This window comes from Strix aluco, chromosome 17 (assembly GCF_031877795.1).
Source record: "Strix aluco isolate bStrAlu1 chromosome 17, bStrAlu1.hap1, whole genome shotgun sequence".
NCBI classification, from domain to species: domain Eukaryota; kingdom Metazoa; phylum Chordata; class Aves; order Strigiformes; family Strigidae; genus Strix; species Strix aluco.
In genome coordinates this window covers 9801267-9826481 of record NC_133947.1, presented here as the reverse complement: position 1 = coordinate 9826481, position 25215 = coordinate 9801267, and the positions used below count along the sequence as shown (strand labels likewise).

The window sequence follows — 25215 nt, the reverse complement described above, 5'->3', positions numbered from 1 at the left end:
GGAACATAACAGTATTTAAAGGCTCAATTTGTATGACAAATCTAAAATTACTAAAAATTATAGACTTCAGTAGTGGCATGCTGGAATTTTTGCTTTCTTAATGCAAAATAAATGCATTCAAATTTTTGCTTTGACTTAGTTACGTACGTGGATTCGTTCCAGGTAGTAATTTCAAGAGTCCAGCAGAAACAATCACAAAATAACTGAGAGCCATGGCTGAGGTAGTGGCAGTTAATTATTGGCAGTTGGGGGGAGGACTTTGGGAAATGGGGGAATAGATGCAAGAGGGCAAATTAAAGCTGTGCATAGGAACTAAACAGATTTAGCTTATATACCTTTTACATATATTATTTAGATTCAAATTTAAAGCTTGAATCTAAGTGTACTCCAGTTAGCTGCTGCGTTAAATAATGTCAGTTATGTGCTGCTGTACACACAAGTTGTGTAATTTTTCCTGGGCAGTATCTGCTCAAAGGATTTTGTGTGTATTATTTACTGATTTTCCTTGTATTATTTTCTTAGGTTCGGCATGATTTTTCCTTCCCACCCTCTCTTTTGAAATTTGAGATTTTTTAAATGCTCTTCCCTAGTTGTGTTGGCTGACATTCGCTATTAACTCATTTGAAAGTAACTTTACCCTGACTTTTAACCTGAATGCACCCGCGGTGAATGCGGATACGCCTTCGGCCTCCTTTCCTTTCTCTTCACAAGCAGACCAGGCTGCCCAGGGGCCCCAAGCAAGTTCTGCATTTCTTTCGTTTCAGATTTTTCCTTTCCCAGAAGTGCAGTGATGGAAGATGTGTATTTCCTAGACACGTCTTCGCTCTCCCTCCCCCCCGAAATGAAGCGGAGGCACACGGCGGGCGTCGCGCAGAGCCCAGCTCCCCGCCGGGGGCTCCGGGCCCGCCGGCCTCTCGCCCCTCGTACGCAGCCGCGTTGCCAGCAGCGGCCGGGCCCAGGGTGGGCTCCGATCCCGCGGGGCCTCGCACACGCCCCGCAGGCGCTGTCGGCCGCGGCCCAGCCCTGCGCGCACACACACGGTCCCCCGCACTAGGGCCGGCGGATCCCCCTCGCCCGCTGAGCGAGCGCGGCGGCCGGTCCCCGGAGCGGGAGGAGGCAGGCGGAGAGGGGAACCAGTCCCGGAGAAAGGCGGACGGGAGCGACCCTGCGCCCGCAGGAGCCGACTGCGAGCAGTGGCAGCAGTGGCCCTACCCGGCCCGCTCCCCCCGGCGCCGCCATCTTGGCGGGGCAGGCCGGGAGCTGTAGTCCCCCCGCCCCGAGGCGGGCCGCGGCCCTCTCGCCGGGCACGCCGGGACTTGTAGTCGCCGCGAAGGGGGTGGTGCTCCCAGCAGACACCCGCGCCCATTGGCTGAGAGCGCGGAGGGGGGCGGTGCCCCAGGGGGCTCGGCCGCTCTTGATTGGCTATCCGCCTGCCCCGCCTCCCGGCGTGTGTCGTCACTTCCTCCCCGGCCGGAGCTGGCCCCGCTCATTCTCTTTAGTGTTTGCCCTGTGCCCGCCGCCTCCCTCCGCTGCCGCGGTCGCCCCCCGGCCCCCCCTGGGACCCGGCCCATGGACTGAGCCGCCCGCTGGCCCGCACCACCAGCCGGCCCGGGAGCCGCAGCCCAGGCAGCCAGGTGAGGGGGGAGGCGGCCCGGGCTCCCCCCGGCGCTGAAGCAGCGGGGCGGGGGGTGGCGGCGGCGGGGCCTAGCGGGGGCCGCGCCGAGCCGTGCCGGCGGGGCTGTGGGAAGGGGACAGCCCCCATGGCGGGCGGGCCCGCCCCCCTCTACTCCCCCCTGCTCCCCTCCTCCCCCCGCCGCTTCTCCCGCCCTCCCCCCCCCCCCCTCCCCTTCCCACCTCCCGTCCCTCCACGGGGCTCTGCCCGGCTCCCGGGGGCGGCGGCGGGCCGGGTGGGCAGCCCCCAGCCCTGTCCCCACTGTCTGGCGGGGACCCGGCGCGGGGGGAGTGGGGCAGGTCGCGGCAGGGCCGTCCCCGCTGAGCCTCGGCAGGGCCGCTGGTGGGGGCAGCGCAGGCCCCTGCCCGAGCGGCCGCGGCGCCCCCAAGCCCGCGGGGCGAGTGGCGGGGGCGGCAGGTGACTTGGCCGGCCCCGGCGAGGGAAGTGACAGCGACGGGGCTGGGCTCCCTGAGCTCTGTGAGACGGGGCAAGCGGCAGCACCAGGCACCCCGAGTGCTCCAGGCAGGTGATGTTGGCAATCCTTCTCTGCCCGTAGTCCCCGTTTCAGCTGGGAGAGCGACAGCGGTGGCTTCGGGCCCCCCCGGAACAGGGGTTGGTGGCAGCTCAGCTGGTTTAGGCTCTCTGAACCTCTTGGAGAAAGTGGCTGTAGCCATCCCACTTCTCTAGATTGCCCAGAGCAGGTAACAACAGTCACAGACTTCTGCAAAGTCTCAGGGGCACATGATCTTGGTAGCAAAACTCCAGAGACTGAACTAGACTTGTCTGACTGTTCTGATAAAAGGTGTAGATATGGTGACAACAGCAGGAGACGCCCCCAGCCTTCTTGTACAGATTACAGTGCAAACACTGAGACAGCTGGTATTAGCAGCTTTAGCTTGCTTTCTGAACACTGGCATCATCACACTTTCTCCTCATTGCCCACTGGGTTTGGCAGCCATCACTGCACCAGCCTCACTTTTCTTTTCACTGTTTTTGGATCACAACACTAGTTTTTCAGGAGATGTAACAGCAACAAGTTCCTTTTAAATCTTTACACTGCTTCTATCTGTCCTAGAGGTTTTACAGGGTTTAATTTGTTTGGGTTGTCCATCTAGGTGATACTATAGCTAGTAACGTTGACAGCCATTTTTCTGATTTATGCATCTGTTGGGTATTTTTGTCATTGCTTTGCTGGCAGGGTTAAGGCAAACCTGGGAGAAACATCATTTGGAATGTAAATGAAAGCTAGGTGTATATATAGCAGTGAAATAAAATAACTGAATGAAGTCCTTTGTCTGCTTTTGGAATAGTATATTTATAAAATCTTTTTTCTGACTAGAACATGCAAGTGTACTACATAGTTCCCTTGCTCAAACTGGCAGAAATGTATTTTTTTTAAATACTAGTGAACATCAGAACTTGAGTTTTAATGATACAGCTATAGCTATGATGTAATAAAGTGATTTATCTATCGATCATCTCATATATGCAACAAATTTGTATTTTCAAACTTTTACAGAGATATTCACTGGATGTCTGTCACATCTTGATGAAAATTTAAAGAGCCAATGAGTTGAATTTTTTACTGTATTTTCTATTTTCTGATGTTGGATCAGAATCTCATTTCAAAACTCTCCTTAAAAGGGTGTATGCAAGATACAATTATTTTTTTATTATTATTTTAAGCAGTCACTCTTTCTTTCTTTGAAATTTTTCATAACATTTGTCATTAATCATGTTTTCACTATCAATACCAGTCAGTCAAAGTATTAGGTATTTCGTGGCAAAATTAAAGTGTTCATAGGTTGAAATAAATTTGGGGTGATGTAACTGTACAAAGTCAGAGCAAAACTGAAAACTGCTCTGTGCCTTTCAGATCTTACTGAAGAACAGCAACTTTATTCTGAAGACATAGGAACTTTCAAAAAAAATTTTTTTAATTGCTTTGTCTAGGATCCTTGCTGAGGGGTTGATTATTTTATTAGAGTTCTTGAAGATGGAACTGGAACAATAGAGGAGATCTCTGCACTGATTACCATGATAACTGTAATCAGTATCAGTGGGCTTTTTTGACCTGTTCTACTGCAGGGGAAAAAAAAAATCATTAAATATTTTGTTGCAGTACTAATTCAGCTAGAAGTAAGCGTTTAAGCATTTATCTTTATTCATGATTGACTTATCACTTTCTGGTTTATTATGTTGCATTATGTTTGGAACTGTCTGGTTTATGTGTACATCTGCTAGTTCCCTCTTTTCCTTCAGATTTTACTTTCAAATTTTAGCTTTTCATCACCTGTTCTCTTATTAATAATCCATGTCTTAGCTCCCAAACTAATTTGCTTAATATTCAGCATTTCCGCCCTAGAAAGTTCATCTTGCCATACTCAAAAAGAGCATAATCTTTTTCTACAGTGAATGTTGCCTTTGAGATGTACTCTGTCTTGCCCAAATATTATAGAAAAAGATTTATCTAAGAAGAAAACATTGTTCAGCTAATGTTTTACATTTTGTGTAAATAGTCTTAAGTCTAAAATTTGTAGTCTTTTTTTGTCTTGATTGGTAGCGAATATTTATTTAGACTTTCTAACTGTAAATAGTTAGATGTTGTTATTAAAAGCTGTTGTAGCAGTCAAACACTTTAGAATTTTATGCTATATATTACAAAGCTACCCCTGATGTGGGTTTTTCAAAGGTATATTAGGAAAGCAACCATCTCAACAAACCTTCCAGAATTTGTGGGAATTTGTTCTTCGTGCTCCAAAATGGTTGAGTGTGGGACAAAAGAGACTCAGCCACCATATTTTTTTATCTTGATTGAGTTATTTAAAGCTCCTTTAAAAAAAGGGGAGAGAGAGGGAATGTTTCTAACTGGTATTTTGTCTAGGTAATGAATGCGCTGTAATATTCCCCAGTCTGCAAACAGTAGGTGAAAATGGTGGTGTTGGACAGTGGGTCTGTCTTTGATGTGACCATAAATTCTGATTTGAGCTGTGGGGGATTGGCCTCCTCTGTCAGACCAGCTCAGCAGATTGTTCCTGTGTGGCAGATAAGCGCTACTGCAGTGCCGTGCTTTTACCCAAATGAGGGTTGGTTGACACTGAGTGGCAACAGAGCTACGGGCATGTAAAAATACAGGTGACAGAGAGTAAATGTGCATTCCACCGTTCGCTTAGTGGTGTCGGTTCTGCCTAGCCCCCACCTCTGATACCTACATCCTTTTGCAGGGACAGGACTTGGGGTTTGTGTTCTAGTTGCCCATGTGTGAAATAGGGATAAATGAACTTTTCTGCTTTGAGAACAGTTTGTTGTTGATAAGGAACAGTTAATCTTCCTTGCTACGTGACTGAAGGGTCAGTAACTGTTCAGATGAACTACGTTATGAAGCATCTGTTTTTCAGGAAGAAATTAATGCTTAATTTAAAGCCTCATTTCCTATAGCTAAAACTTTTTCTTGGATATTGTTTATGACATGATTTTTAGTTGGTGATGTCAAGAAGTCCTTGTAATTTGATCCTCGATGGTTTTATCTGGTATCTGTTCTGTTTCTCATTCTACTCTGCTCTCATTCAGTAAAAAGCCTTCCCTGCCAGGTGCTGGTGGGTCATGAATGAATGCAAAGATGTTTTAATGGGGTCCACAAGCAACTTTGTAGCAGGCAGCATAGTGAGATGTCCTAACTTCCAGCCTTCTGAATGTGCACATCCCAAGGAACAGGACACCTTTCCATATTCTGGTCCTGACAGTGATTAAAACCCATTTCTTTGCGGGTTTAATCTCTCTTGTATTTTTAAGTGGTTTACAGAGTTCAGAGCAAGTCTGCGGTAGGACCCATGGGAGATCCCTCTTTTTGCCAAACCTGTTGTTTAACAGCCAGGCCGTTGTCTTCCTCTGGTAAGAGACAGAAATGCACTGTTACAGTCAGGTACACAAAAGTGTGTCCACAATCATGGGAATCTGGACTGGGAGGGACTCCAGGGAGTGAAGTAGTCTATCCCTCTGCGGTGTCAGGTATGCCAACCTCGTTCTAAATGGATGTTTATCAATGACTTAAAGTTTGCCAACAGTGAAGTCACCTCTGCCACCCAAAGCAGTATAGTTCATTGCAGCCATTACTATCAGAAAGCGTTTTCCTGATGCGCTTTTAAGCCTCTTGCCTCTAGATCCGACACTTTAAGCATGAAGAACAGATTTTTCTTTTCCACTCCAAAAACTCTTTATGTACTTGAAGACTGCTGGTTGTCAGGTCCCAGCCAGCCCTCTCCTCTTCAGCATATACAAGCCCAAATCCTTTAGTGTTTCTCTTATAGGTCATATTTTTCTAAAGCTGAATGTTTTGTGATTTTCCTACTTTGTTTTTGCTAACTGGGTCCACATCTGTCTTAAAGCAAGGTGGTACTCATGTGTGGATGCAGTGCTCCAGCTGAGGGCTCAGGAACACTTGAGTACAGAGTGGAAGGACTACTGCAGATACCTCTCAGGCTATTTTTCCATTTCTGCATCTCAATATGATGATTGTTTTTTCTAAAAGAGCCTGTCAGCATTGGCTTGTGTGAAGTAACGATGTTATATTGGTTGTAACTCTTCTCCCACTCTGCTGGTGTCAATTGGTGTTTTTTCTGTCCTGTGTTTGATCAGCAGACAGTGCCTGCCCAGAACATCGCACTTGTTCCTGCTGAGATCAAGTGATTAATTTCTGAGCCAGGTTACACCACCAGAGATGGCTGGAGAAAATTCAGTTGTCTTTATATAACTCGGTTTTGACCCTACCTGAGAGTATTACCCATTTCCTTGTTTTCCAGGTGCTTAATTAAGCTCCCGAAAAACTTCCAGAAGAAAAGTTGAACTGATAGGACTGTAATCCTCTTGTCTCCCTTCTTCACTTTCCAGTTAAAAAAATAGACATGATGTCTGCCTTTTTCAGGCTCTGTATCCTCACTTGTTCTGCAGGACTCTTCCAAGATAACTGGTTATAGTTCTAACATTTGTTGTAGGGTTTTGAAATGGCTGTCTGAAGTAAATTCAAGAGCTTGTTTATCTACATCCTCTTCTAACCTTAATCAAGATTGTGATCTTACCCATTTTGTTGCTGGTAGTAATGTTGCTAGCATCTGCGTGCAGTTGGCTTTAGTCATGGAAAAGAAGGATTAAACACTTTGTGCTATATTTGTAAGCAGAGTAAAATACGTTTTGATTTCCATTTAGAGCAGTCCATGCAGTGACAGGTTTCATATTAAGTACTGAAGCAATTTTATTCTTAAATAGGTTTCACTAGGTTGACTTTTTATATGCCTATTTATGAGTGAAATCATTAGACTGGAAAAGTAGCCAAAAGGTAAAATTTGTATCAGATTTTTGCAGTTAATAGCTGCCAGAGTTTCTCAGGTTAGTGGCTTGCTTTTGGTTTGCCTTTGTGAATTAAGGTCTAATTTCAGTAGCTGATCTTCAGGGCTGTTAGGAAGAAGGTTAACTTCTACGTAATTGGAAGCCTTACTGCAGAAAGAAGATTTGCAGGTGACTCTTATAATTCTGCAAAGAGCACTATTGTGAGATTCCACAGTTTGTGTAAGAAAAATCACTTGGGTTTGGGGAAAGAGCATGGAAAGAAAATTCCTGGATCAGGTTGGAATTTCTGCTTAGAAAAACATAGCTCTGCTGATCAGTCTGTCAGTGAGAATTTAATGGTCATACAAATTCTTGTCATCCAAACAGATGAGGCAAACTCATAGTGGTGACATTTACTACAGAAGAGCTTTTTGTAGCTTTAGGACGCAAATGCTAACTCTTTGTTTTTCCTTTTAGGCATTCTCCATCATAAATATCCTATTCTGAACTAAATCCAAATCTTCACTCTCTGGATCTCCTAAAGGTACAGGAAACTTACTTAAAACATTAAAGTTTCTTACCTTTTATTTCTTCATGTTAAAGAAACCACAAGTTGTGGTAAAACAGAAAATGTCTGTTGATCCTCTGGCTTCTACCTACAACACCTTTGAGAATTATAGCACAAAAAATCCCCAAGAGAACTTTTATGTGAAAACGCTATATTCTTTTATATAGGAAGATTTTAATTTATTTTTGGCTGAATGTCCTGAGACTATGTTCACATCTTTGTACATTTCTTTACTTGCCTTTTGGTTACCTTAGTGACTTCTGAACTTTGCATTTTAATGTATTCAGAATTTCTGGGAATATTCCAGGCATTAAAGTGCCAAAAGAAAATAAAAATCTAAAAACTGGAGTGGGGAACAGTGCTCTGTCATCTGAAAATCCATATCTTTAAGTTTATTATTGTCCATAGGTCATTGAGCTGTTTGATGGCAGCCATTACCATCACGAGGATAATATTCTAGAGCAACACTGTCTCAATAAAATTTAAAATACTAACGTGTGAGTTAGCAAAAAGTAAGTGTGGAAGAGTGGGAAAGGAGCAAGTTATGTGATTAGCTGCTGGCTGAGATGGTATGAGTAAAACATTTGTTCATTCACCTATCTTTCAATGTTTGTGATGTTTCAATGTTTTATGTTCTAGCAATGCCCCGAGTATTGTATAGGGGTCAGTTATTTGTACTAGTATTTGTTTTGAAAAGTTTGAAGTGGCTAACCCCTGATTACATGGAAAAATTGTCAAATACTGGTGTCTCTTTGTTTCCCTATCCACTGAAACAGCCTTTATAAGTTGTTAGCCTCAACTTTCTAGATTATGGTGCTTTTTGTTGGATAGTTGGGATTTTGTAAGCCTGTTACAGGGTAGAGGGCATATTACTTTGTAAAAGCACTGTAAACCCTTTTATAATCCCCAAATAGCCTATAATTAAATGTGCAATGATGGACAGTGAGTTCTTATACCCTAGTGAAATACTTCACATAAATCAACTACACTATCATAAACTTCACAGGTACCTGAAAAAATATAAACAAAACTGGGATTTGTTTTGTCAGAGTGTTCTTTGAAGTGGCTTGTCAAAGCATGAGCTAAATGTTTTTTAAAAGAAAACATAATATTTATTTGTATGTATATACTTGTAAGGTATAATCTTTTAAGTTACTACCTAGTGTCTAAAATTGTCAGAAATTTGTAAAGTGGAATTTCAGCAATTCACAAGATGTTTATAATGCCTACTTTGCTTTGGTTCTGCCTGAATTCAATCTAATCAACTCTGAAATAGTTCTGAATTGGTGATAACTTACAGGATGTAGATTCAACTTTTGGTCTGAATATAAAAACATGTGGGATTGGTGTATTGGTGAAGGAGAGAGAAACATGATGATGATACAGCAATTTATGTAGAAACAAGCATTGTATTCACTTAGGTTGAAAAGTATACATTCATTGGAAAAATTTTATTTTCATTGCAATTCAGTTCTCTCCCTGATAATAAATTTCTGTTCAGCTTTGGCAAAAGACTGGCATGGCCAGGTACTCAGCTACTTGAATGTCTTGGGGATAAACCTTGAGCAGCAGTGTGTTCTACAGGTTTCAGATTTCTATTTCAAGTAAAGATATAGCTTACTGATTCCTTAAAATTTCTTTTTGGTTAGGTATTGCAGCTTTTCCTTCCTCCACCTTTAGAAACAGTTATGGAAGGGAAGGGACCGCTCATATGTCAAGTACATCTTCTCTTTCTTGCTAAATTAATGGCTCCAGAGGCCAGGTATTTGTATGGTAATTTTGGCCATCAAATCATGGCTACACTTACAATTGCAAAGCATTTTGCAAAGAAAGGTGGGTGGGATTGTTACCATTTTACAGACTATAAAACGAGCTGTGCTTGAACTGGCAATCCTTGGTTTCTTGTGAGGTTGGAAGTCCTTTGGATTCCCAGAAAGTACATAAGGGGTGAACTCTTGCAGTTTGTGGAAAGGTTGGGGGGGGGTGTGTGGTGAATTCCAGGGAGGTGTACTTCACTTTTCTAGGTCCTTCCTAGTCCGTCTAGATGTGACTGAGCAGCCAGACTGCTGAAGAAGTTGGGCAGTTGGTCTCTATGCTGAGAATAAACAGGTTATGAGCTATGGATGTGTCTGCAGCAATTTTTTTTGTCTGGTTGTCAAATGTGCACAGCTGAAGTCTATTTGAAATTGGATCGGTTTCCAAAACCTTATTGTTTCAAGCACTAGGATGTGACCTCAAGTCTCCACAGATTTTTGTGAATATCATCTGAACTGTCTGTCCTGAATATTATTCTAACCAGAGGTGTTTGAAGAAAAGCTTTTTCAGGCTGAACACTGAGGGCTGTAACTCTTGATGAGAGAGGGCTGGGTAGAGAGCTGCCTGAGCTGTACTGCTGTGAGGTTCTGTAGTACTCTGCTGTTAAATATAGAAAGTGAACTAATAATATCCTTGTCAGGGACTTCCCTTCTTGGGGAGAAAAAATTACTAGGGATTGGTATACTACTGTTCTCTGCATTGTTATGACTAGAAAACCACTTTAATGTATGTATTTTGGAGCTGAAATTCCGTGTTCTCTAAAACCAGGTGATGGCAAATAAATGAAGGATAGTGCCTTGCTTTAAAAGCAGAGTACTTGTAGGGAGAGTTCCTGAAAAGAATTTCAGGCTTCCTTTCCAGCATGATCTGAAAGACCCTGATGTTACTGGCTTCAAAATAAAAACTTGTGTTGTCTTCTTAAAATGTGTGGATTAGAAACTGTTTAACTTCAATTACTTTGAAGGGCATTACACTTCAGTAGGAAAGGAGAATTAGCTTTTTTTTATTGCACTGCAAGACTTTATAGTCTTTTCCAGGCAATTATTATTGTTGTATTATGTTTGAAAATTTTCAGTGTTTCTAGTGATGCTCCTGGGAATGAAACTTAGTGATTATGAAATTATTACCCTGGAGTCTTATTCTACATACTTTTCAGCTTTGTCTTACAACTTCTTGGAGTTCCTTTAGATAAACTCCCTAATACCATTTTCACAGTTATAATGCACCCGATGTGTAACTTCTGCAAATGTAGTAGTCAAATATAGGTTTTGTTTTGAGTATAATCTACTTATAGGTCTTCTGAACTAATTTTGCTCTCTAGTAAAAAACAAAGTTATCCAACCAGTAGTATGATAAGCCTGACATGTTTATGATGTTTTTTCAAAGTAAAAATATTCCAGATGGTAGGTTTGTTGGTGTATCTGTTCTAGTAGCTTCTTTCCTCTTATTTAATGAACAAATAAATAAATAAATCTTTGTATTCATGAATGTATTAATCTAGGTTCTCCTCTCAGGTTTGTTTTGTCAGTAACTGGCTAAAAACTTCGCTCTGACTCATTGCTGCTCCTCTTACATTTGGAAGTCCATTCACAGGTTCAGAATTTGAGGCTTACAGAGCACTAGTGGAGTTGTGTTGCTACTAATAGCTCCCTGGTGGTATCTGGAGCAGTGATTTCTCTTATCCTTTTCATCTATAAATTATGAAAGAATAAACCTTTGTTTGCTGCCCTAATAAAATGTGTAGGTGACCAGTGTATGTGTGCCTTCGCGTGTGAAATGTATTTACGTGGCTGTAAAATTTATTTTTAATAAATAAATTGATATATGGATCGTAAGCGGATATGGGCAGCTGAACTCTAGCAGCAATGATAGCCTTCAAACTGGCAACCCGTTAGTGTATATTTAGGTTTAACTGTTTGAGCATGAAGATAATGTTGCATCCATGTGAAAGAGAAATCTAATGCTGATTTGTCAGTGGAGGAGAGACCTATCACAATACTTCACATTGACTGGTACAAGTTCATCACTTGTGATTTTTCTTAAATGAACATAGATGCCTGTGAGCACTTCCAGTGCTTGTCTACAGTGTTGCAAGGCCAAATAACTAAACTGATGCTTGGACTGTGGCTGAGACACATTCTGACTGAAATAGGAGTAACCTTCAAAACACATGTAGCTTATATAGTTTATGAACTCTTACACCTTCGCTTTTCCCAGTCATAGCTACTTTGGCATTTTCTGCTGGACACCAGTTGTTTTCCCCTCATAAATGGTTACGCATTCTTCTTGCTGGTCCTGGGGGAAAAAAGTGTATGATTATGATAAAGTGTGCATGCTCTAAATAGTTGTTTTGTAAAGACTGCATTTATTGCTTGCCCTTCCAAGTTAAAAACTTTAACTTCAAATGGTAGAATGCATGAAATGCAATCTGTTCATGAAAGTTGCTCTTTGTTTAGTATATAAGCAGTGGCTATCAGTTTAAGTAACTGATTTGCTTTGTAAGTGGATTTAGTGATGAGGAAAACAGATGGATGGTTCTCTTAAATGAACAAGCATAAATGAAGCTTCTAGACTACTTCTCCTATAAATTAATGTGAAACTTAAATGATAGGGCATATAGATTGAAATACACTGTTAAAACTGGATGAGTAAGTGACTTATTGCATACAAAATGGAAACAATGGATGCTTGATTGAATGCTTTTTCCCCTTTTTGCTGATGGAGAAATAATTTCAATAGATTCTTAGCTAGAGAATGCTAAATATTTTTTTCATCTTTACATTTTAGGTCAGCAATTTGGCTTCATCACTGAGTTTGCCTGCATTCAAAGCTGTTTACCTACAGTAATTTGCTCTGGTTGGAAGTGAACATGTCTCAAGTTCAAATTCAGAATCCTTCTGCTGCCCTTGCAGGGAGCCAGATATTGAATAAAAACCCATCTCTTTCACAGCCTTTGAGTATTCCTTCTACTACTAGTTCTTTGCCCTCTGAAAATGCAGGTAGACCTATCCAAAACTCTGCTTTACCCTCTGCATCAGTTACATCCACCAACGCAGCTGCAGGTAAGATTGAGTGTTAATAAATGTATATATTCTTAGTCTTTATAGTTTGACATGATATATTTCTGATGTTTTGTACCTACAAGTACTTCTAAAGTAATATTTGTCCAATTACAGTATCTTGTAATGCTTTCTCCCTATTAACTGAAATCTCTGAGACAGAAAGTTTTCCACAAAGTTCTAATAATTAATTGAAATGTTTGTAATAGTAAAGAATTCTTAAAATTGTATATCATTGAATTTTTAAAACATTGCTATCTGTCTTTTCTACAAGTAGCTTGTTTTAAATATAAAAAATGTGTTGTTTGAAATAGTTTGTTTAGTTCTATCATCTTTAGTTCTTTTATGATAGATTCTTAATGATAAATACATTGTGCTAATAAAATAGAGCAAATAAAAGGTAATAAATAAAAAATAGGTAACAGGGAAAAACGGGAGAAAGAAAGCGAAATTAACTGGCTTTTTGAAATTATTCAAAGCAAGTGACCATGATGAATACTTAGAAGATTTGCTCCTTGAAAGGTACCACATAAGATGCAAGCTAAATGTGGGAGTCTCCTAAATTCATACTTCTGGCTTGCATTAAAGCATTAAATTTAATGATGCTGTCTTTTAGGCATGAGCATTGCTTGGAAATCCCAAAGTTCAGTAGGTTGTTGCCAGTTTGGCTAGTGAGCAGAACTGTCCATTCCAACAAATCTTTTATGAGAAGTGGTATATTGCAGACAACTAAACACTAAGCCAATGAGATTTATTTTTTTTTAATTAAAAATTGTAGTAGAGTTCATAGCTACTTGTTCATTTATCTGATTTTATGTAATCTTTCAGCTCCTTCAAACATGGCAAACCCCAAAGAGAAAACCCCAATGTGTCTTGTGAATGAGTTAGCCCGTTTCAACAAGATTCAACCTGAGTATAAGCTTTTGAGTGAGCAAGGTCCAGCTCATTCTAAGGTAAATATTCATCTAAGTTTCTTATTGCTGTTGTTCATGCTCTTTCAGTTTCATAAGTGGAAGGGCAAAGTATATGTTTTTGGTGGAAGATAATACAGAAAAACAGAGAGGAATGGGAAGCTCACCAAAGTACCGATGGTAGGGAAGTGCAAAGATATTATGCTTTTATTCTACATCTCAACTGTTCTGAAAATTTTCTGTGTCTTCCTGTGGTGCATTTTAATATTTTGAGATTAATCCCACCAACTTCAAAAATTAACATAGTTTCTTAGTCCAAATTATCCCATGAGATGTGGGAAGATTTATGACAATTATGTTTCTTTAGGAAAAATGCTACATAAGGAGTTGTAGTGCTTTTATGTCTTGTAGTTGGCAAGGTACAAATCTATATTGATATGCCTGGAATGTTTTATTAAAAATTTTTGTGCATGTCATAACTGAATGTTGCTTTGCTGTTGCTCTGTTTTAGTTGTAAATAAAATGAACCTTTCTATCCTAATTGCCTGATATTTGGAAAACAAAGATCTTGGTATCGGTTCTTTACTGCCTGAAGTACAGTGTGATTGAATAGCAGTGACCATTCACCTGTTCTGGAACAGTTACTTTAGCAAAAGAATCTTTAGTCCTTCACAGTGGGACTATAAGAATGCCCAGGGTAGACTGCATGTGGTGTGCATCCCATATCATGGCATGTCTTCTAAGTGTGTCAAAATCTCAGCAATACACAGTTCCTTTGGTGTTCTGTTTGTATGCAGAGAGATCGTTTTTCTGGAATATGCAAATATACAAGCAGTAGAACACTGAAGGAAGTTTTAGCATTATTAAACTTTATAATCCGTATGTAGGATCTCTCTTGTGTGAGATGTGGGGTCAAGGCATACAAGGAAAATCAGCCTGGGATGTGTTTTACTTAATCTGACATCATCTCCTTAAGGTGTTTCCTGGAACAGTGTTTGTTGTATGTTAGAGGAATTGCCTTGAATAATATTAAGAACTAAAATCTTTTGTCCAAAATATGTGTAATGTCACCTTCAATGTGCAAAGGATGCAAGGTTTGCATTTACAAAAACTATTGGAATAACATTCAGAGCATCTGTTCACTTGTTTTCATTCTGATTGAAATTAAGCTTCATTTAATTACCACAGAGACCTTGGCTTGTTGTTGTCTGATTAATTTGTGAAAATATAGAGCAGTATATATCCTTCCTTATCCCGCATACTTAAAAAGAAGTACCACAGAGCTTTGCTTTATAATCAAATAGGCTTGTGCTCACCTGTGGGCATGTAGAAGCTTTTATGGTGCAATGTGAGCTATCTTTCTTCGAACTGCTGAAAAATATCATTCAAAAAACCCCCACAGTATTAAAGCAAGAATTGAGTTATGTGGAATAAAAAAAGTCTGCGTTTCAAGGCTGCTCTTCAGAATAATGTTGGCATACTAGCTATCCATGTAGCTGTCACTTCTATACACATTGTGTCTTTTGGTTTTTAGCCTATATGATCTCATGCAGTATGCAGGATAGTTGCTAGCTACAGTTATTTTGAAATTCTTAGTTCAGTAATCAGGGAAATGTTATCGATGCCCAAAATCTGGAGATGACATGGTAGTTGAGAAAGCTTTGATTACCATATCCTCATCTTTTGCATCACTAAAAGACTCATTGTTTTATGTAAGAGGGTCTAATATGAATTCCGAAGCAGCTTGTAATAAAATTCATGTTTTCTCTTTTTGAGGTGTTTACAGTGCAACTGACTCTTGGAGACCAGCACTGGGAAGCTGAAGGAACTAGTATTAAAAAAGCGCAACATGCAGCAGCTGCCAAAGCTTTGGAAGGGACAAAATTCCCTAAGCCTACGGCTCGTCCATCTCGTAGTGAAGGCAAGAATCCAGGTATATGCCACAGCAAACTGATTCAACAAAAAATTACATATTTTAAAGTTGCATAAGGATTAATAAAAACAGTGATTCTGCATGTAACAATGGCAATTGTCAAGTTTTGTGAGAACACAATCTTGATTTAATCTCTGGTGTAGGCAACATGGTAAAAATCATCATATTGACAAGATAAAAGTGTAGGGTTTTTCTATCAAATCATTCAGGCTTGAAGAACCCACTGCTTAACTTACTGTTTTGTATTGTAACACTTGGTGAAATCCTGGAAAAGATGTTTATCCTAATCTTAAAAAAAGAGAACTAAGTAAAAAAGATCCAAACCAAAAAAAAAACCCAAAAACATGAGTTCAGTCACGCAAAGAATAATCTTTTGCATGGACAGATGAATGTGTTTGGTAATTCTGATAGGATAATTCAAAGCTTGACAATAAAGATTTCTTTAGAAGTGTTTAATTTAAAAAAAAAAAAAAAAAAAAAGGCAAGCAACCCCAAAACCAAAACTATTAAATTTGTGTTGAGGGATTGGTTCAGGAATTTGCATCATTTGTACTTCTTTAAAGAGAAATAGGTGTTGATTTATATAAAAGCATTTAAGTTGTAGTTTGCTATGCTTAGGGAACTAACTACAAAGATTGCTTTTAAGATATATTTAAAATGTAAGATTAAGTATGAACTAGCTTCACATCTGAGCTGCACGTGTGATTGTTTTTCATTTACTCTTAGTCTCTTGAATTCAAAGTTATTGGGATAGCATTAGTATGTTCAGCAAAGGTTAAAACTTAACTTCTGTGCCAGTTGTCTTCTGATATCACCTAAGTTCTTTAGAAACACTTTGTGCAGTCAACAGTGAAAATATTAAAGGTCGCAATTACTCATTTTGTCTGTGAATCTGTTCCATAATTTCATTTTCTTTTGGCAAGTGCCTTATAACAAACGCTGTTGTACTGGAGCACACACTGGGTTTTGAGCCAGTGAGGTCTTTGGTAGAAAAAATGACCATTTACGTCACTGTTCTTTCTCAAATGAGAATAGTCAGGGAGTCAATTCTTCATCCACACGATATCTGCATTGAGAGGAATGTTTATAGCCCTCAGTAGCAATGTACCTGGTTTTTGGAATTCCAGTTGCAATTTGAAAGTGAAGAGTCATAAAAACCTTTCTTAGGTCATAGAGTACAGAGAGAAACGTTTGATCATTCTCAGTAAACAATAGACACAGAAGGTATGTAGCGTGGCTGCTGATTTAATTTAAAAGTATTTTTTTGGAAGAGAAATTTCTGTTCTGCAGACCACATTGTTAGATACGCTGTAAAAATAAATAAACTGGTAGCTTCACAAGTTTAAAGCAAAATAAAAAACCAAAAGAAAAAAAAGCCCCCAGCAAATTCACTTTTTTGTAACAGGATTTGTCACAACTGTACTAGGCTGCTAATTTAATATACATCATATAGACTTATTTTCTTTGTGTTCATTAGCATTTCTATTCAGAATTCATTCATTTAAGCTACTGCTTATGGCAAAACTTGAGCTCATTTTTCGCTGCTTTGAGACAGCATGACAGTTTAGATTGTTTCAGTTCCTTGTGGCAGTTGGACAACTCTCTTTATATTCCCTTTCATCTAGACAGTGTAACCCCCACAGTGGAGTTAAACGCACTTTGCATGAAACTGGGAAAGAAACCTATGTACAAACCTATTGATCCTTATACGGGGATGAGATCCACTTATAACTATACTATGAGAGGTGGTACTTATCCTCCACGGTATGTATTGTTTAATTTTTTGGTTTTGCAGTTTCATATCTTTGAACTTCCGCTCTCATCATCCGAGTGCTTTGATGCTATCTTCTGAAAACTGGCTAAAAATACAGCATCCCTTAAAGGGATATTCAGCTTGAAACATAGCCAGCTTATGAGGCAAAAGGTTTTGATAAGTACACCCCATTAATATTTGTCTTATTTAAGGGGTTTTTTTCTTTGGAGGGGAGGAAAAAGGGAACTGAACCAAATGATGAAGTGTTTTTGAGGGCATTTGGATATAGCCACCTTCATGAAATGAATAGCTAAATATTTCTTGCATTTCCTTTCTGTGTAAAAACAAAAGTGAAGAAAACAGTTTGATGCTTTTTCTAAAACTATTTAAATTAAAGCTTCAGTTTAAAGAATTTTATATGGGCACAGGAATTGAGAATTCAAAACTTACTGGACTGCCAAGTCTATAAAAGCGTAGTTATGTTGTCTTTCTCTGTTCTAGTTGGAAATGTTGATACTCTTGTTTCAGAGGTCTCCCTGAAATCCTCTAGAATTTAAAGCAAAATTCAGCTTCTTAATACTAGTGCTTTACTGCTCATTTGTGGTTACTGGTATCCAAGAGATTCTTCTAAGCATAACTTATGTTTCTGTTTACTTTGTAGGTCAAACTATTTGCTTATTTCAATCTCTCTCATTGCAGGTACTTTTACCCATTTCCTGTTGGGCCCTTACTTTATCAAGTTGAGCTTTCAATTGGAGGGCAGCAGTTTCATGGGAAAGGAAGAACAAGACAAGCTGCTAAGCATGATGCAGCTGCTAAAGCACTGAAAGTTCTGCAGAATGAGCCCTTGCCTGAGAAACCAGAGGTGGGAATTAATCTTAGTGTTGTAAGCATAAATTGCTAAGATAAACTGAGATATCGTTGTAGATATTTTCCTTATTGAGAGGAAAATGACAGTTGTGAAATTTAATTCTCTGTGGTAGTGTTGGCCTACTTGTGTCAACAGAAACATTTTGATTTAAAAACATAAATTTCTATGGAACTAGAGTTTTCCCGAATGAAGTTATATTAATTCTTCTGCTGTCATATTTTTCCACAGCAATGCTATAGACCTCTGTCAGATATGAGCACTGGAAGCATAGATAGGAACTAATATCTTATCAGGTACAGATCATATACAAACTTCTGAAGAAGTGCATAAATGGGGTACTTGCATTCTAGTATGGGCAACATAGAAATCAGACATGGGTTTGCTTCCTGGGCAAAATTCCTACATGATTTTGGAAAGAACCATTGAAATTCCAGAGAAGCAGGAAGTTCGTGGAAGAGTAAACTCATACACACATTCTGATATGAATATAAGAGGCAAATTTTTATCCCTCAGTATATTTATGGCTGTCCAGCGCTTTCCATTCCAAGACCCTGTTACTGGTTTTATTCATGCTTCTTTGTTAAGTTGCTTTAGGCAGAAGGTCTTATTGTGTGCACACAAGTTACCCGTAGCTTCTGGGGCTGGTTGGCTGTGTGCACACTCTCCGTGTGTGCTGGCTGACTGCTTTGGCCAAAGACTACTACAAAGAGTGTATTTATTCTTTCCTTTATGGGTTCATTATATATGTCTGAGTTAAAGGGCATGATGTTAGAACTAAGAGCAAGGGGTCTGTTGATGTACTCCACGCTGGCATCTAGATTGTGTTGAGGAGGAGGCCATGCAAGACGAACCTAGAAGCAAGAGAGACTAGGGCATTGCCAGAGAGGTGAGGAACAGGAAGCAAAGGTTAGACCGATAACTTCCAATCTGGGGAGCATGAGAACTTGCTAGATATGGAGTCTGGCTGAGAAGGAAGGAAAATGAAGAATTGGGCAAGAAGGTAACAAAGGGTCTCATACAGGGGAAAAAAAAAATTAGCTGGGAACTACCAGGAATGACAGAGCAAGAGGATTGAGGAAATGTGTTGTGAAGCCAAGGGACATTGAGTTAAAACCTCATGTTTGTGGGAGAGAGCATTGCCCAAATAATTAGGCAAAAACACTGGATCTGATGGTTCAGGGAAGAGGCCTAGGAGTCTCTCATGGTAGTGGTTCAGGTGACAGAAAGCTGTTCTGCAGGAATGTAGATTATTGAATGATGGAGGCTACTAAGTGTCAAGGGATTACAAATGTTGTTGGGGAGAACAGAGTGATGCTGGGAATAGAAGCTGAAGCAGTGGAGATGAGTTCTGCGCTGAAATCTAGAACTGTTGATAGCCAGAATGTGGTCAGGGACAAGCTGGATGTCTTCACGCAGGAGAGGTCAAGACTGAGGGGAATGTTCCCCTTCAGTGCAGGGGAACTCCAAATTCCTGAGTACTGTTGTTCTGTGTCAGTGATGCATGACATCCTCTCTTTGCACTCACCCTTATAAAAGAGAACCTACTGTCGTCAGCCATTTTTCCACCTCAGGTAGCAAAGTTCTGTGTACTGGACCCAAGGAGTCCAACTCTGCAGAAAATAATAGGATCACATGTAACTGAATTCTCCTCTGTGTATTTTTTTAGAATTGCTTCTGTACAAGTGACTTTCTGAATATTTGTAGAGTTGTATTTAAAGTTGAGTAATGTGAGGTGTTCAGAACAAACACTGTGATTGTCTTTACATGACGTGTATCTTTTTTATAGGATGTCTCATTCAGTGTAAGGAGTGTAAATTGAGAGGTAAATGAAGTAAACCTGCAGAGTCTTTCCTTTATCCTTCTTTTAAGGATACAATAAGGGAAAGTAATACTGTGAATGATGCAAGAAATTGCAAGAAGGGAGAATTATTTTATGAATAAAAAAGTTGCAAGCTCGCTGGGAGCTGAATGCTGTCTTGACCCTGCTTATACATATGTTGGGCAAGTCACTTAACCATTCACAAGAAACAAGCATTTGTCATTTTATTTTTCTGTTTGACTTGTCTAGAAAATGAACAGTAAGAAATGCAGCTATGCTTAAGGAGAGCAATCCTTTGAACAGAGAGTACTGTTTTATAATAAGTACTCAGATAAATCAGATCTTAATTTAAAGTTTGCTACCTAAATGAGTATTTGTAACTTTCAAATATTGTAGTTTTAGGAATGTCTGAGGAATTGCTGTTTTTGTAACAGCATTCTGCACTTGACAAGATTAAGATAAAATAAGGAAGATTTTACCACTAAGTGAGCACTGCTTATTCTTGCATTCAGTGAGGCAAAGTCCTTGAAGGATATGGTAGTGTAAGATCATAAGAGGTGTTACTACAATGGAGGCAAATTAAGATTTCACAAGCAGACATAACCCTGATACTTCCTACCTGTCATTCGATGTTGCCAGTAGTTTTCCTTTTAAATGTAGTTATTTTTGTGTATCCCATTTCTGTGTGTATGTAAACAGAATATGCTTCAACTCATAAATTCGTATTTTTGGGGGGCAAGGGGGGTGGTAGTGGTGTATTTTTAAAAAAAAAAAAAATTTAGAAATTTTTATATTTACAGAATTTTACTCTTGTATTTTTAAATTAGAAAATACTCAGTGCTTAAGAAGAAGTAATTGAATAAAATTATTAGACTTTAAGGGTAAGAATGACCATTTCCCACACCTTCTCAGACTGCAAATCTAGAAGCAAGTGGCAGGAAAAAAAATTTTGTATTATTAGCACTCAACTGAACAAAGCCCTGCCTGAAAAACGCAATTTAATTTTAAAATCTGCTCTGCTTTGAGTGCGAGGCTGTAGCAGGAGACCTCCAAAGGGCCCTTCCAACCTAAGTTAGTCTGGCTGGGGTTAAGACACACTGACAGAGTTGCAGTATGGGGTTACTTTGCATGTTCAAAGATAGAGGTGATAAAGCATCAATTTAAAGCTTAGAAAGCTATACTTCCTAGCACTATTCTTAGACAGAAATTCTAACTTTTGTCTAAAAATACTAAAAGCAGAATTGCTTCTATGTTTTTTGCCAACTTATTTGGTAAATATCAGCTGCTATTTATACCCTTAACATGGAAGAAAATAGACTGATAGCTATGTTGAAATCAATGTAGTTCTAATCAGCAACTCCACTGGTTTTCATTGTTTGCTTATAAGCAGTCTTTGAGGAAGTGCCTGTTGAAAGAGTTCCTAGGAAAAGGTGAATCCTTCTTAAAGGAGTATATGACTTTTGCAGTTTGCTTGGGAGTTTTTTAATCTATCACTTTTGTTTTCTCTGACTGTTTTTTTCACTTGTTAGAGGTGGATTTGAAGAATTTGATGAGAGTGAAGAGTAATAAATGTTTATATTCGTGGTGTCATTCTGATTTAGAGACATAGATTCCCTGGAGAGTTTGGTCTATGCACACATGCAAACTACTTTAAAAGCAGACTTTATAGGTAATCTGCCTTGAGGTGTGCAGGGATAAATGATTATTTTTGATTTATAAAATAAACTGATCCGGAACTCAAGTAGAGGTGAAATAATTGGTAAAATAGCTATAGTCTGTTAGTTGTTATTTTTCTATTAATTTACTCTTTTTAGATAAAGGTACTGAAGAAAAGTACCTGTGTTTCACACTGTCAGAACAGACTTGGTATATGTTAAGAATATACACCATAATATAGCAAATAATTCCATACTATTTATTTGTATTCTCTTGAAAGGATATGAAATGGGAAAAATCTAATTCAATAAAGAGAAGTCCTGGTCACCTTCGCAAGGAAAAATGTTGGAATTTGAAAAACTAGAATATATCTAAAATTACAAGGAAGGGAAAAAAATTTGTAATTAAAGTGATTGTGCTAATGTTTTGACAGTAAGGGTAGTGATAGGTCATTCCTGGAGGTGCTGGTGGTAGGTAAACTTGCTGTAACACCTAGACCGTAATAAAATAAGACCTTAGTAGTTCAAATATTTTTCTGGGTATATGATGCTATTCCTTTTGAACTTACCAATTGCATTTGAAATAGGTTTTAGAATATGATGATCAAGACTTTTGACTCCTGTATTCAATCTTGGTTTTGCCAATTTTTACCTGCGTTGTGCCTTCTGCTGAGGTATAGTATGGTTCCTCTAGTGTAGGCGCTGCCTCCACGTTTCTCATGCAGTCTAATGCCCAGTGCATCTGCCTCGCTCCTATGGGAGTGGTGCCATCCTGTGGTCTCAGTTTTCGCAGACCTGAAGATTGTTCTGTGTACACCCCCGTGTAGAGGTTGGAGGCTGGCTGTAGTAGTGGGATCAGAAGTATCAGATGTTACCATTGTAAAAGGATTTGCGCTATATGTCCTCTTTTGAAATGTTTGCAGTGCAAACCTGCAATACAAGGTTATGAACAAGTTAGATTAAAAGAGACATTGGGGATGCTTGCTACCATCAAAACTACTTTGAATCAATGAGAGCTCTCTAGCATATTTCTGCTGCTCCAATAAAACCTTTAAATCATTTTTGTTACCTGGTTGCATAACTAGTATTGTGGCATGATATAATTGGTGAAATTGTTGCTGTTCATCTTTATCATAATCTTTCCAATATCACTGCTGGACACTTAGTCTTAAAATTTCTCTGTTGCTGTTACCATGCCTCTTAGTTCATGTTGATCCCAACATCAGTGAAGACATTTTTGGAAGCACAATCAAAATTTTACCTGGAGATACGTAGAAGTGCCTGTAGGTAAGCTTCACCTGGCACTGCTGTCCTCCTAGCAGGTGTAAGTTCTCAGAGATGTACACCATTTGATTTAAGGCAAGTTCCTGATAGTATGTTCTTCAGATGAGAAAAAAATTCAGACAAAGCATTTACAAGCGAGCATGTTAAAAGATAGGATTATGCCAGGGTCTGATTAACCATCCTTTATTCACATTGGTCCCATTCTCAGAATCTTTTTTTTTTCTGCCCTTTCTCTTATCTCATACTGTCTTAGTGCTTTTGATACAAATGTCCAATCAGTATATGAAAATTGTATTTCATAAAGGTACTTCCATTTGGAAATTTTACACTTCAGTTTGTTTTTCTATAAATAGATTTTTAAACCTATTGGCCCTTATTCCATTTGTTCTTTCCTGTAACGAGCACATGAAAATATGAAGGTTTGTTAGCTTTTACACATACACCTTAAATGAGCTTCTTAAGTTTCAATTCTGTAGTATGTGTGCTGCATTTCTACACATTCACGTAAAATGGCAGTAAAGGTTAGACTACTTAAAATTCTGAGAGTTCAGTAAACTGGTTGGATGGATAAAATTCAATTTAATAGGATCTTTATTTTAAATAGAGTATGCTTCTTTTAGGTTAACGGAAAAGAACCAGATGATGAAAATCTCAATAAATCTGAAATAAGCCAAGTTTTTGAGATTGCACTTAAAAGGAACTTGCCTGTGAATTTTGAGGTATGTTTATTTTACAAGCTCTAGATATGTTTTTATTAGAATATTAAGGGTACACATTAAGTTGAGTCTCTTCTAGATAACCCAAACAACTGACTTTTAACATGTCTTGTTAGTTGTGAATACACTTTTACCTTTGACAGTCACCCTGATTGTCTTGGAGTTTATATGGTAAAGTGAAGAAAAAAGAAAAATCCACCTGTTCACAAATTCATGCACTAAAATCATAACATGAGTGAACAGCTACGCTGTGGTTGTCTGTGCAATCTTTTTCCCAGGCTTTTTGAAAAATCAGTATTACAGTGAAGAAATGAAACACAACACATTAATGGTTAGAACATTGAAGTGCAGAGTTGAGGCAAAAGAGTATAGCTCACTCTGAAAGACATTTATGGAAGTATTTGCTTGATTAAGCACTGATGTGGACTACCCGCAAGTTGCAGAATCTCACAAATAGGTTTCTTTTCTTGCCATGAGGTGACCTCATGTGCATCTTACTTTCCTTTCCCTTTGGCCTGGCTGCTTGCTGCCTCTTTGCCCCTCCTTGATCATTTTAGTTATCTTCAATCAATAGCTTCCATAGGAGCATCTCTGTTTCACTAAAATATTAATTTATCATGCTGCTTTCCTGAGCTGGCAGAGTACCATTTAAGTTGACTATCTGAATTATTATAGTAAGAAAATGCAATTGTGTGTAACTAAATTGCTTCTAAAACTGTTCTGTGAAATTTTACGTGAAGCTTTCAATTATTGTAGATTAGCCTGAGCATCACTGATAAAAATATACTGTCACACAAAGCCAGTTGTGGGTGGAAGTTCTTAATTCATTCTTACTTTTTGACTTTATGGATATTTTATTTTTAAAGTATGATATATTATTAATATAGTTACAAGACTAAATCTGTAGTAGGCAGCTATCTCTTAGATGTCTCCAGAATTCTCAATTTCTTAACTAAAATACTGGATCCTAAAGAATTGCTTTCTCTGTAATGTTCTGTTACTGTAACATGATGTATTTAATGAAGTGATGTTAACTGTGTGGAAGTACACACTGACAAAATAGAACAGTCATATTTTAATATTGAAAGAGTAAATCAGTAAAATAAGATGGGTTAATGACTCATGTAAATACTGTTTACTGCTTGCTGCATTTGACCTTTTTAAAGTATATGTTTATTTGGGTGGGATTATATTGTTAGAGCAAGTATGATTTACATCTCTACTTTCTGGATTGTATGAGACTCTTAAATCTCTTTATCCGTAGTTCTTGAGAGAAGTTTATATGTACACTATAAACAATGTGCCCTACCATTTTTAATAAGTGTTTATCACGCTTTCACTCAGTTTTTCCCTCTGAAACAGGTGACCAAGGAAAGTGGTCCTCCCCATATGAAGAGCTTTGTAACCAAGGTGTCAGTTGGAGAATTCATGGGTGAAGGTGAAGGAAAGAGCAAGAAGATCTCAAAGAAAAATGCTGCAATAGCAGTCCTAGAAGAACTGAAAAAATTGCCACCCCTTCCTACAGTTGAGAAAATGAAGCCACGAATCAAAAAGAAAACAAAATCAATAGTGAAGGTAAGAGACAAACAGATTGGAAATCTGAATGTTGTAAATAATCATCAGATGAGGGGTGTTTCTGAGTTAATTTTAAACATTCTTCAACTGCTCAACGTTTATCAGCAGTCTGGTACTACAAATGAAAGTATATTTTCCTCCCACATGGGGTTCTGACACCACTTTTACAACAGTTATCAGTAAATTCAGGATGAAAGAGAAACCGTATAAAAGAATGAGTGGCACATAAAAATCAAGCTCTGACTTTCAAGTCTGAGACTTT

The 25215-nt window shown here is 38.9% G+C and overlaps 1 protein-coding gene across 4 annotated transcripts in view; it reads left to right on the top strand.

Annotated features, from left to right (window-relative positions):
• The first annotated feature begins 1473 nt into the window (after positions 1 to 1473).
• The window catches only part of STAU1 (staufen double-stranded RNA binding protein 1), a 32174-nt gene continuing 8432 nt past the window's right edge, over positions 1474 to 25215 (top strand). The window contains exons 1-9 of one of the 4 annotated variants that reach the window (XM_074842959.1): positions 1474 to 1634; positions 7472 to 7538; positions 12165 to 12439; positions 13265 to 13389; positions 15124 to 15280; positions 16906 to 17044; positions 17733 to 17898; positions 23283 to 23381; positions 24741 to 24953. In XM_074842959.1, coding sequence (XP_074699060.1) covers positions 12247 to 12439; positions 13265 to 13389; positions 15124 to 15280; positions 16906 to 17044; positions 17733 to 17898; positions 23283 to 23381; positions 24741 to 24953 — 1092 coding nt within the window. In that variant the 5' untranslated portion in view covers positions 1474 to 1634; positions 7472 to 7538; positions 12165 to 12246. Of the gene's footprint in view, positions 1635 to 7471; positions 7539 to 12164; positions 12440 to 13264; positions 13390 to 15123; positions 15281 to 16905; positions 17045 to 17732; positions 17899 to 23282; positions 23382 to 24722; positions 24954 to 25215 lie in introns of all 4 variants that reach the window. The other 3 variants (XM_074842956.1, XM_074842960.1, XM_074842957.1) reach the window with 3 other exon arrangements.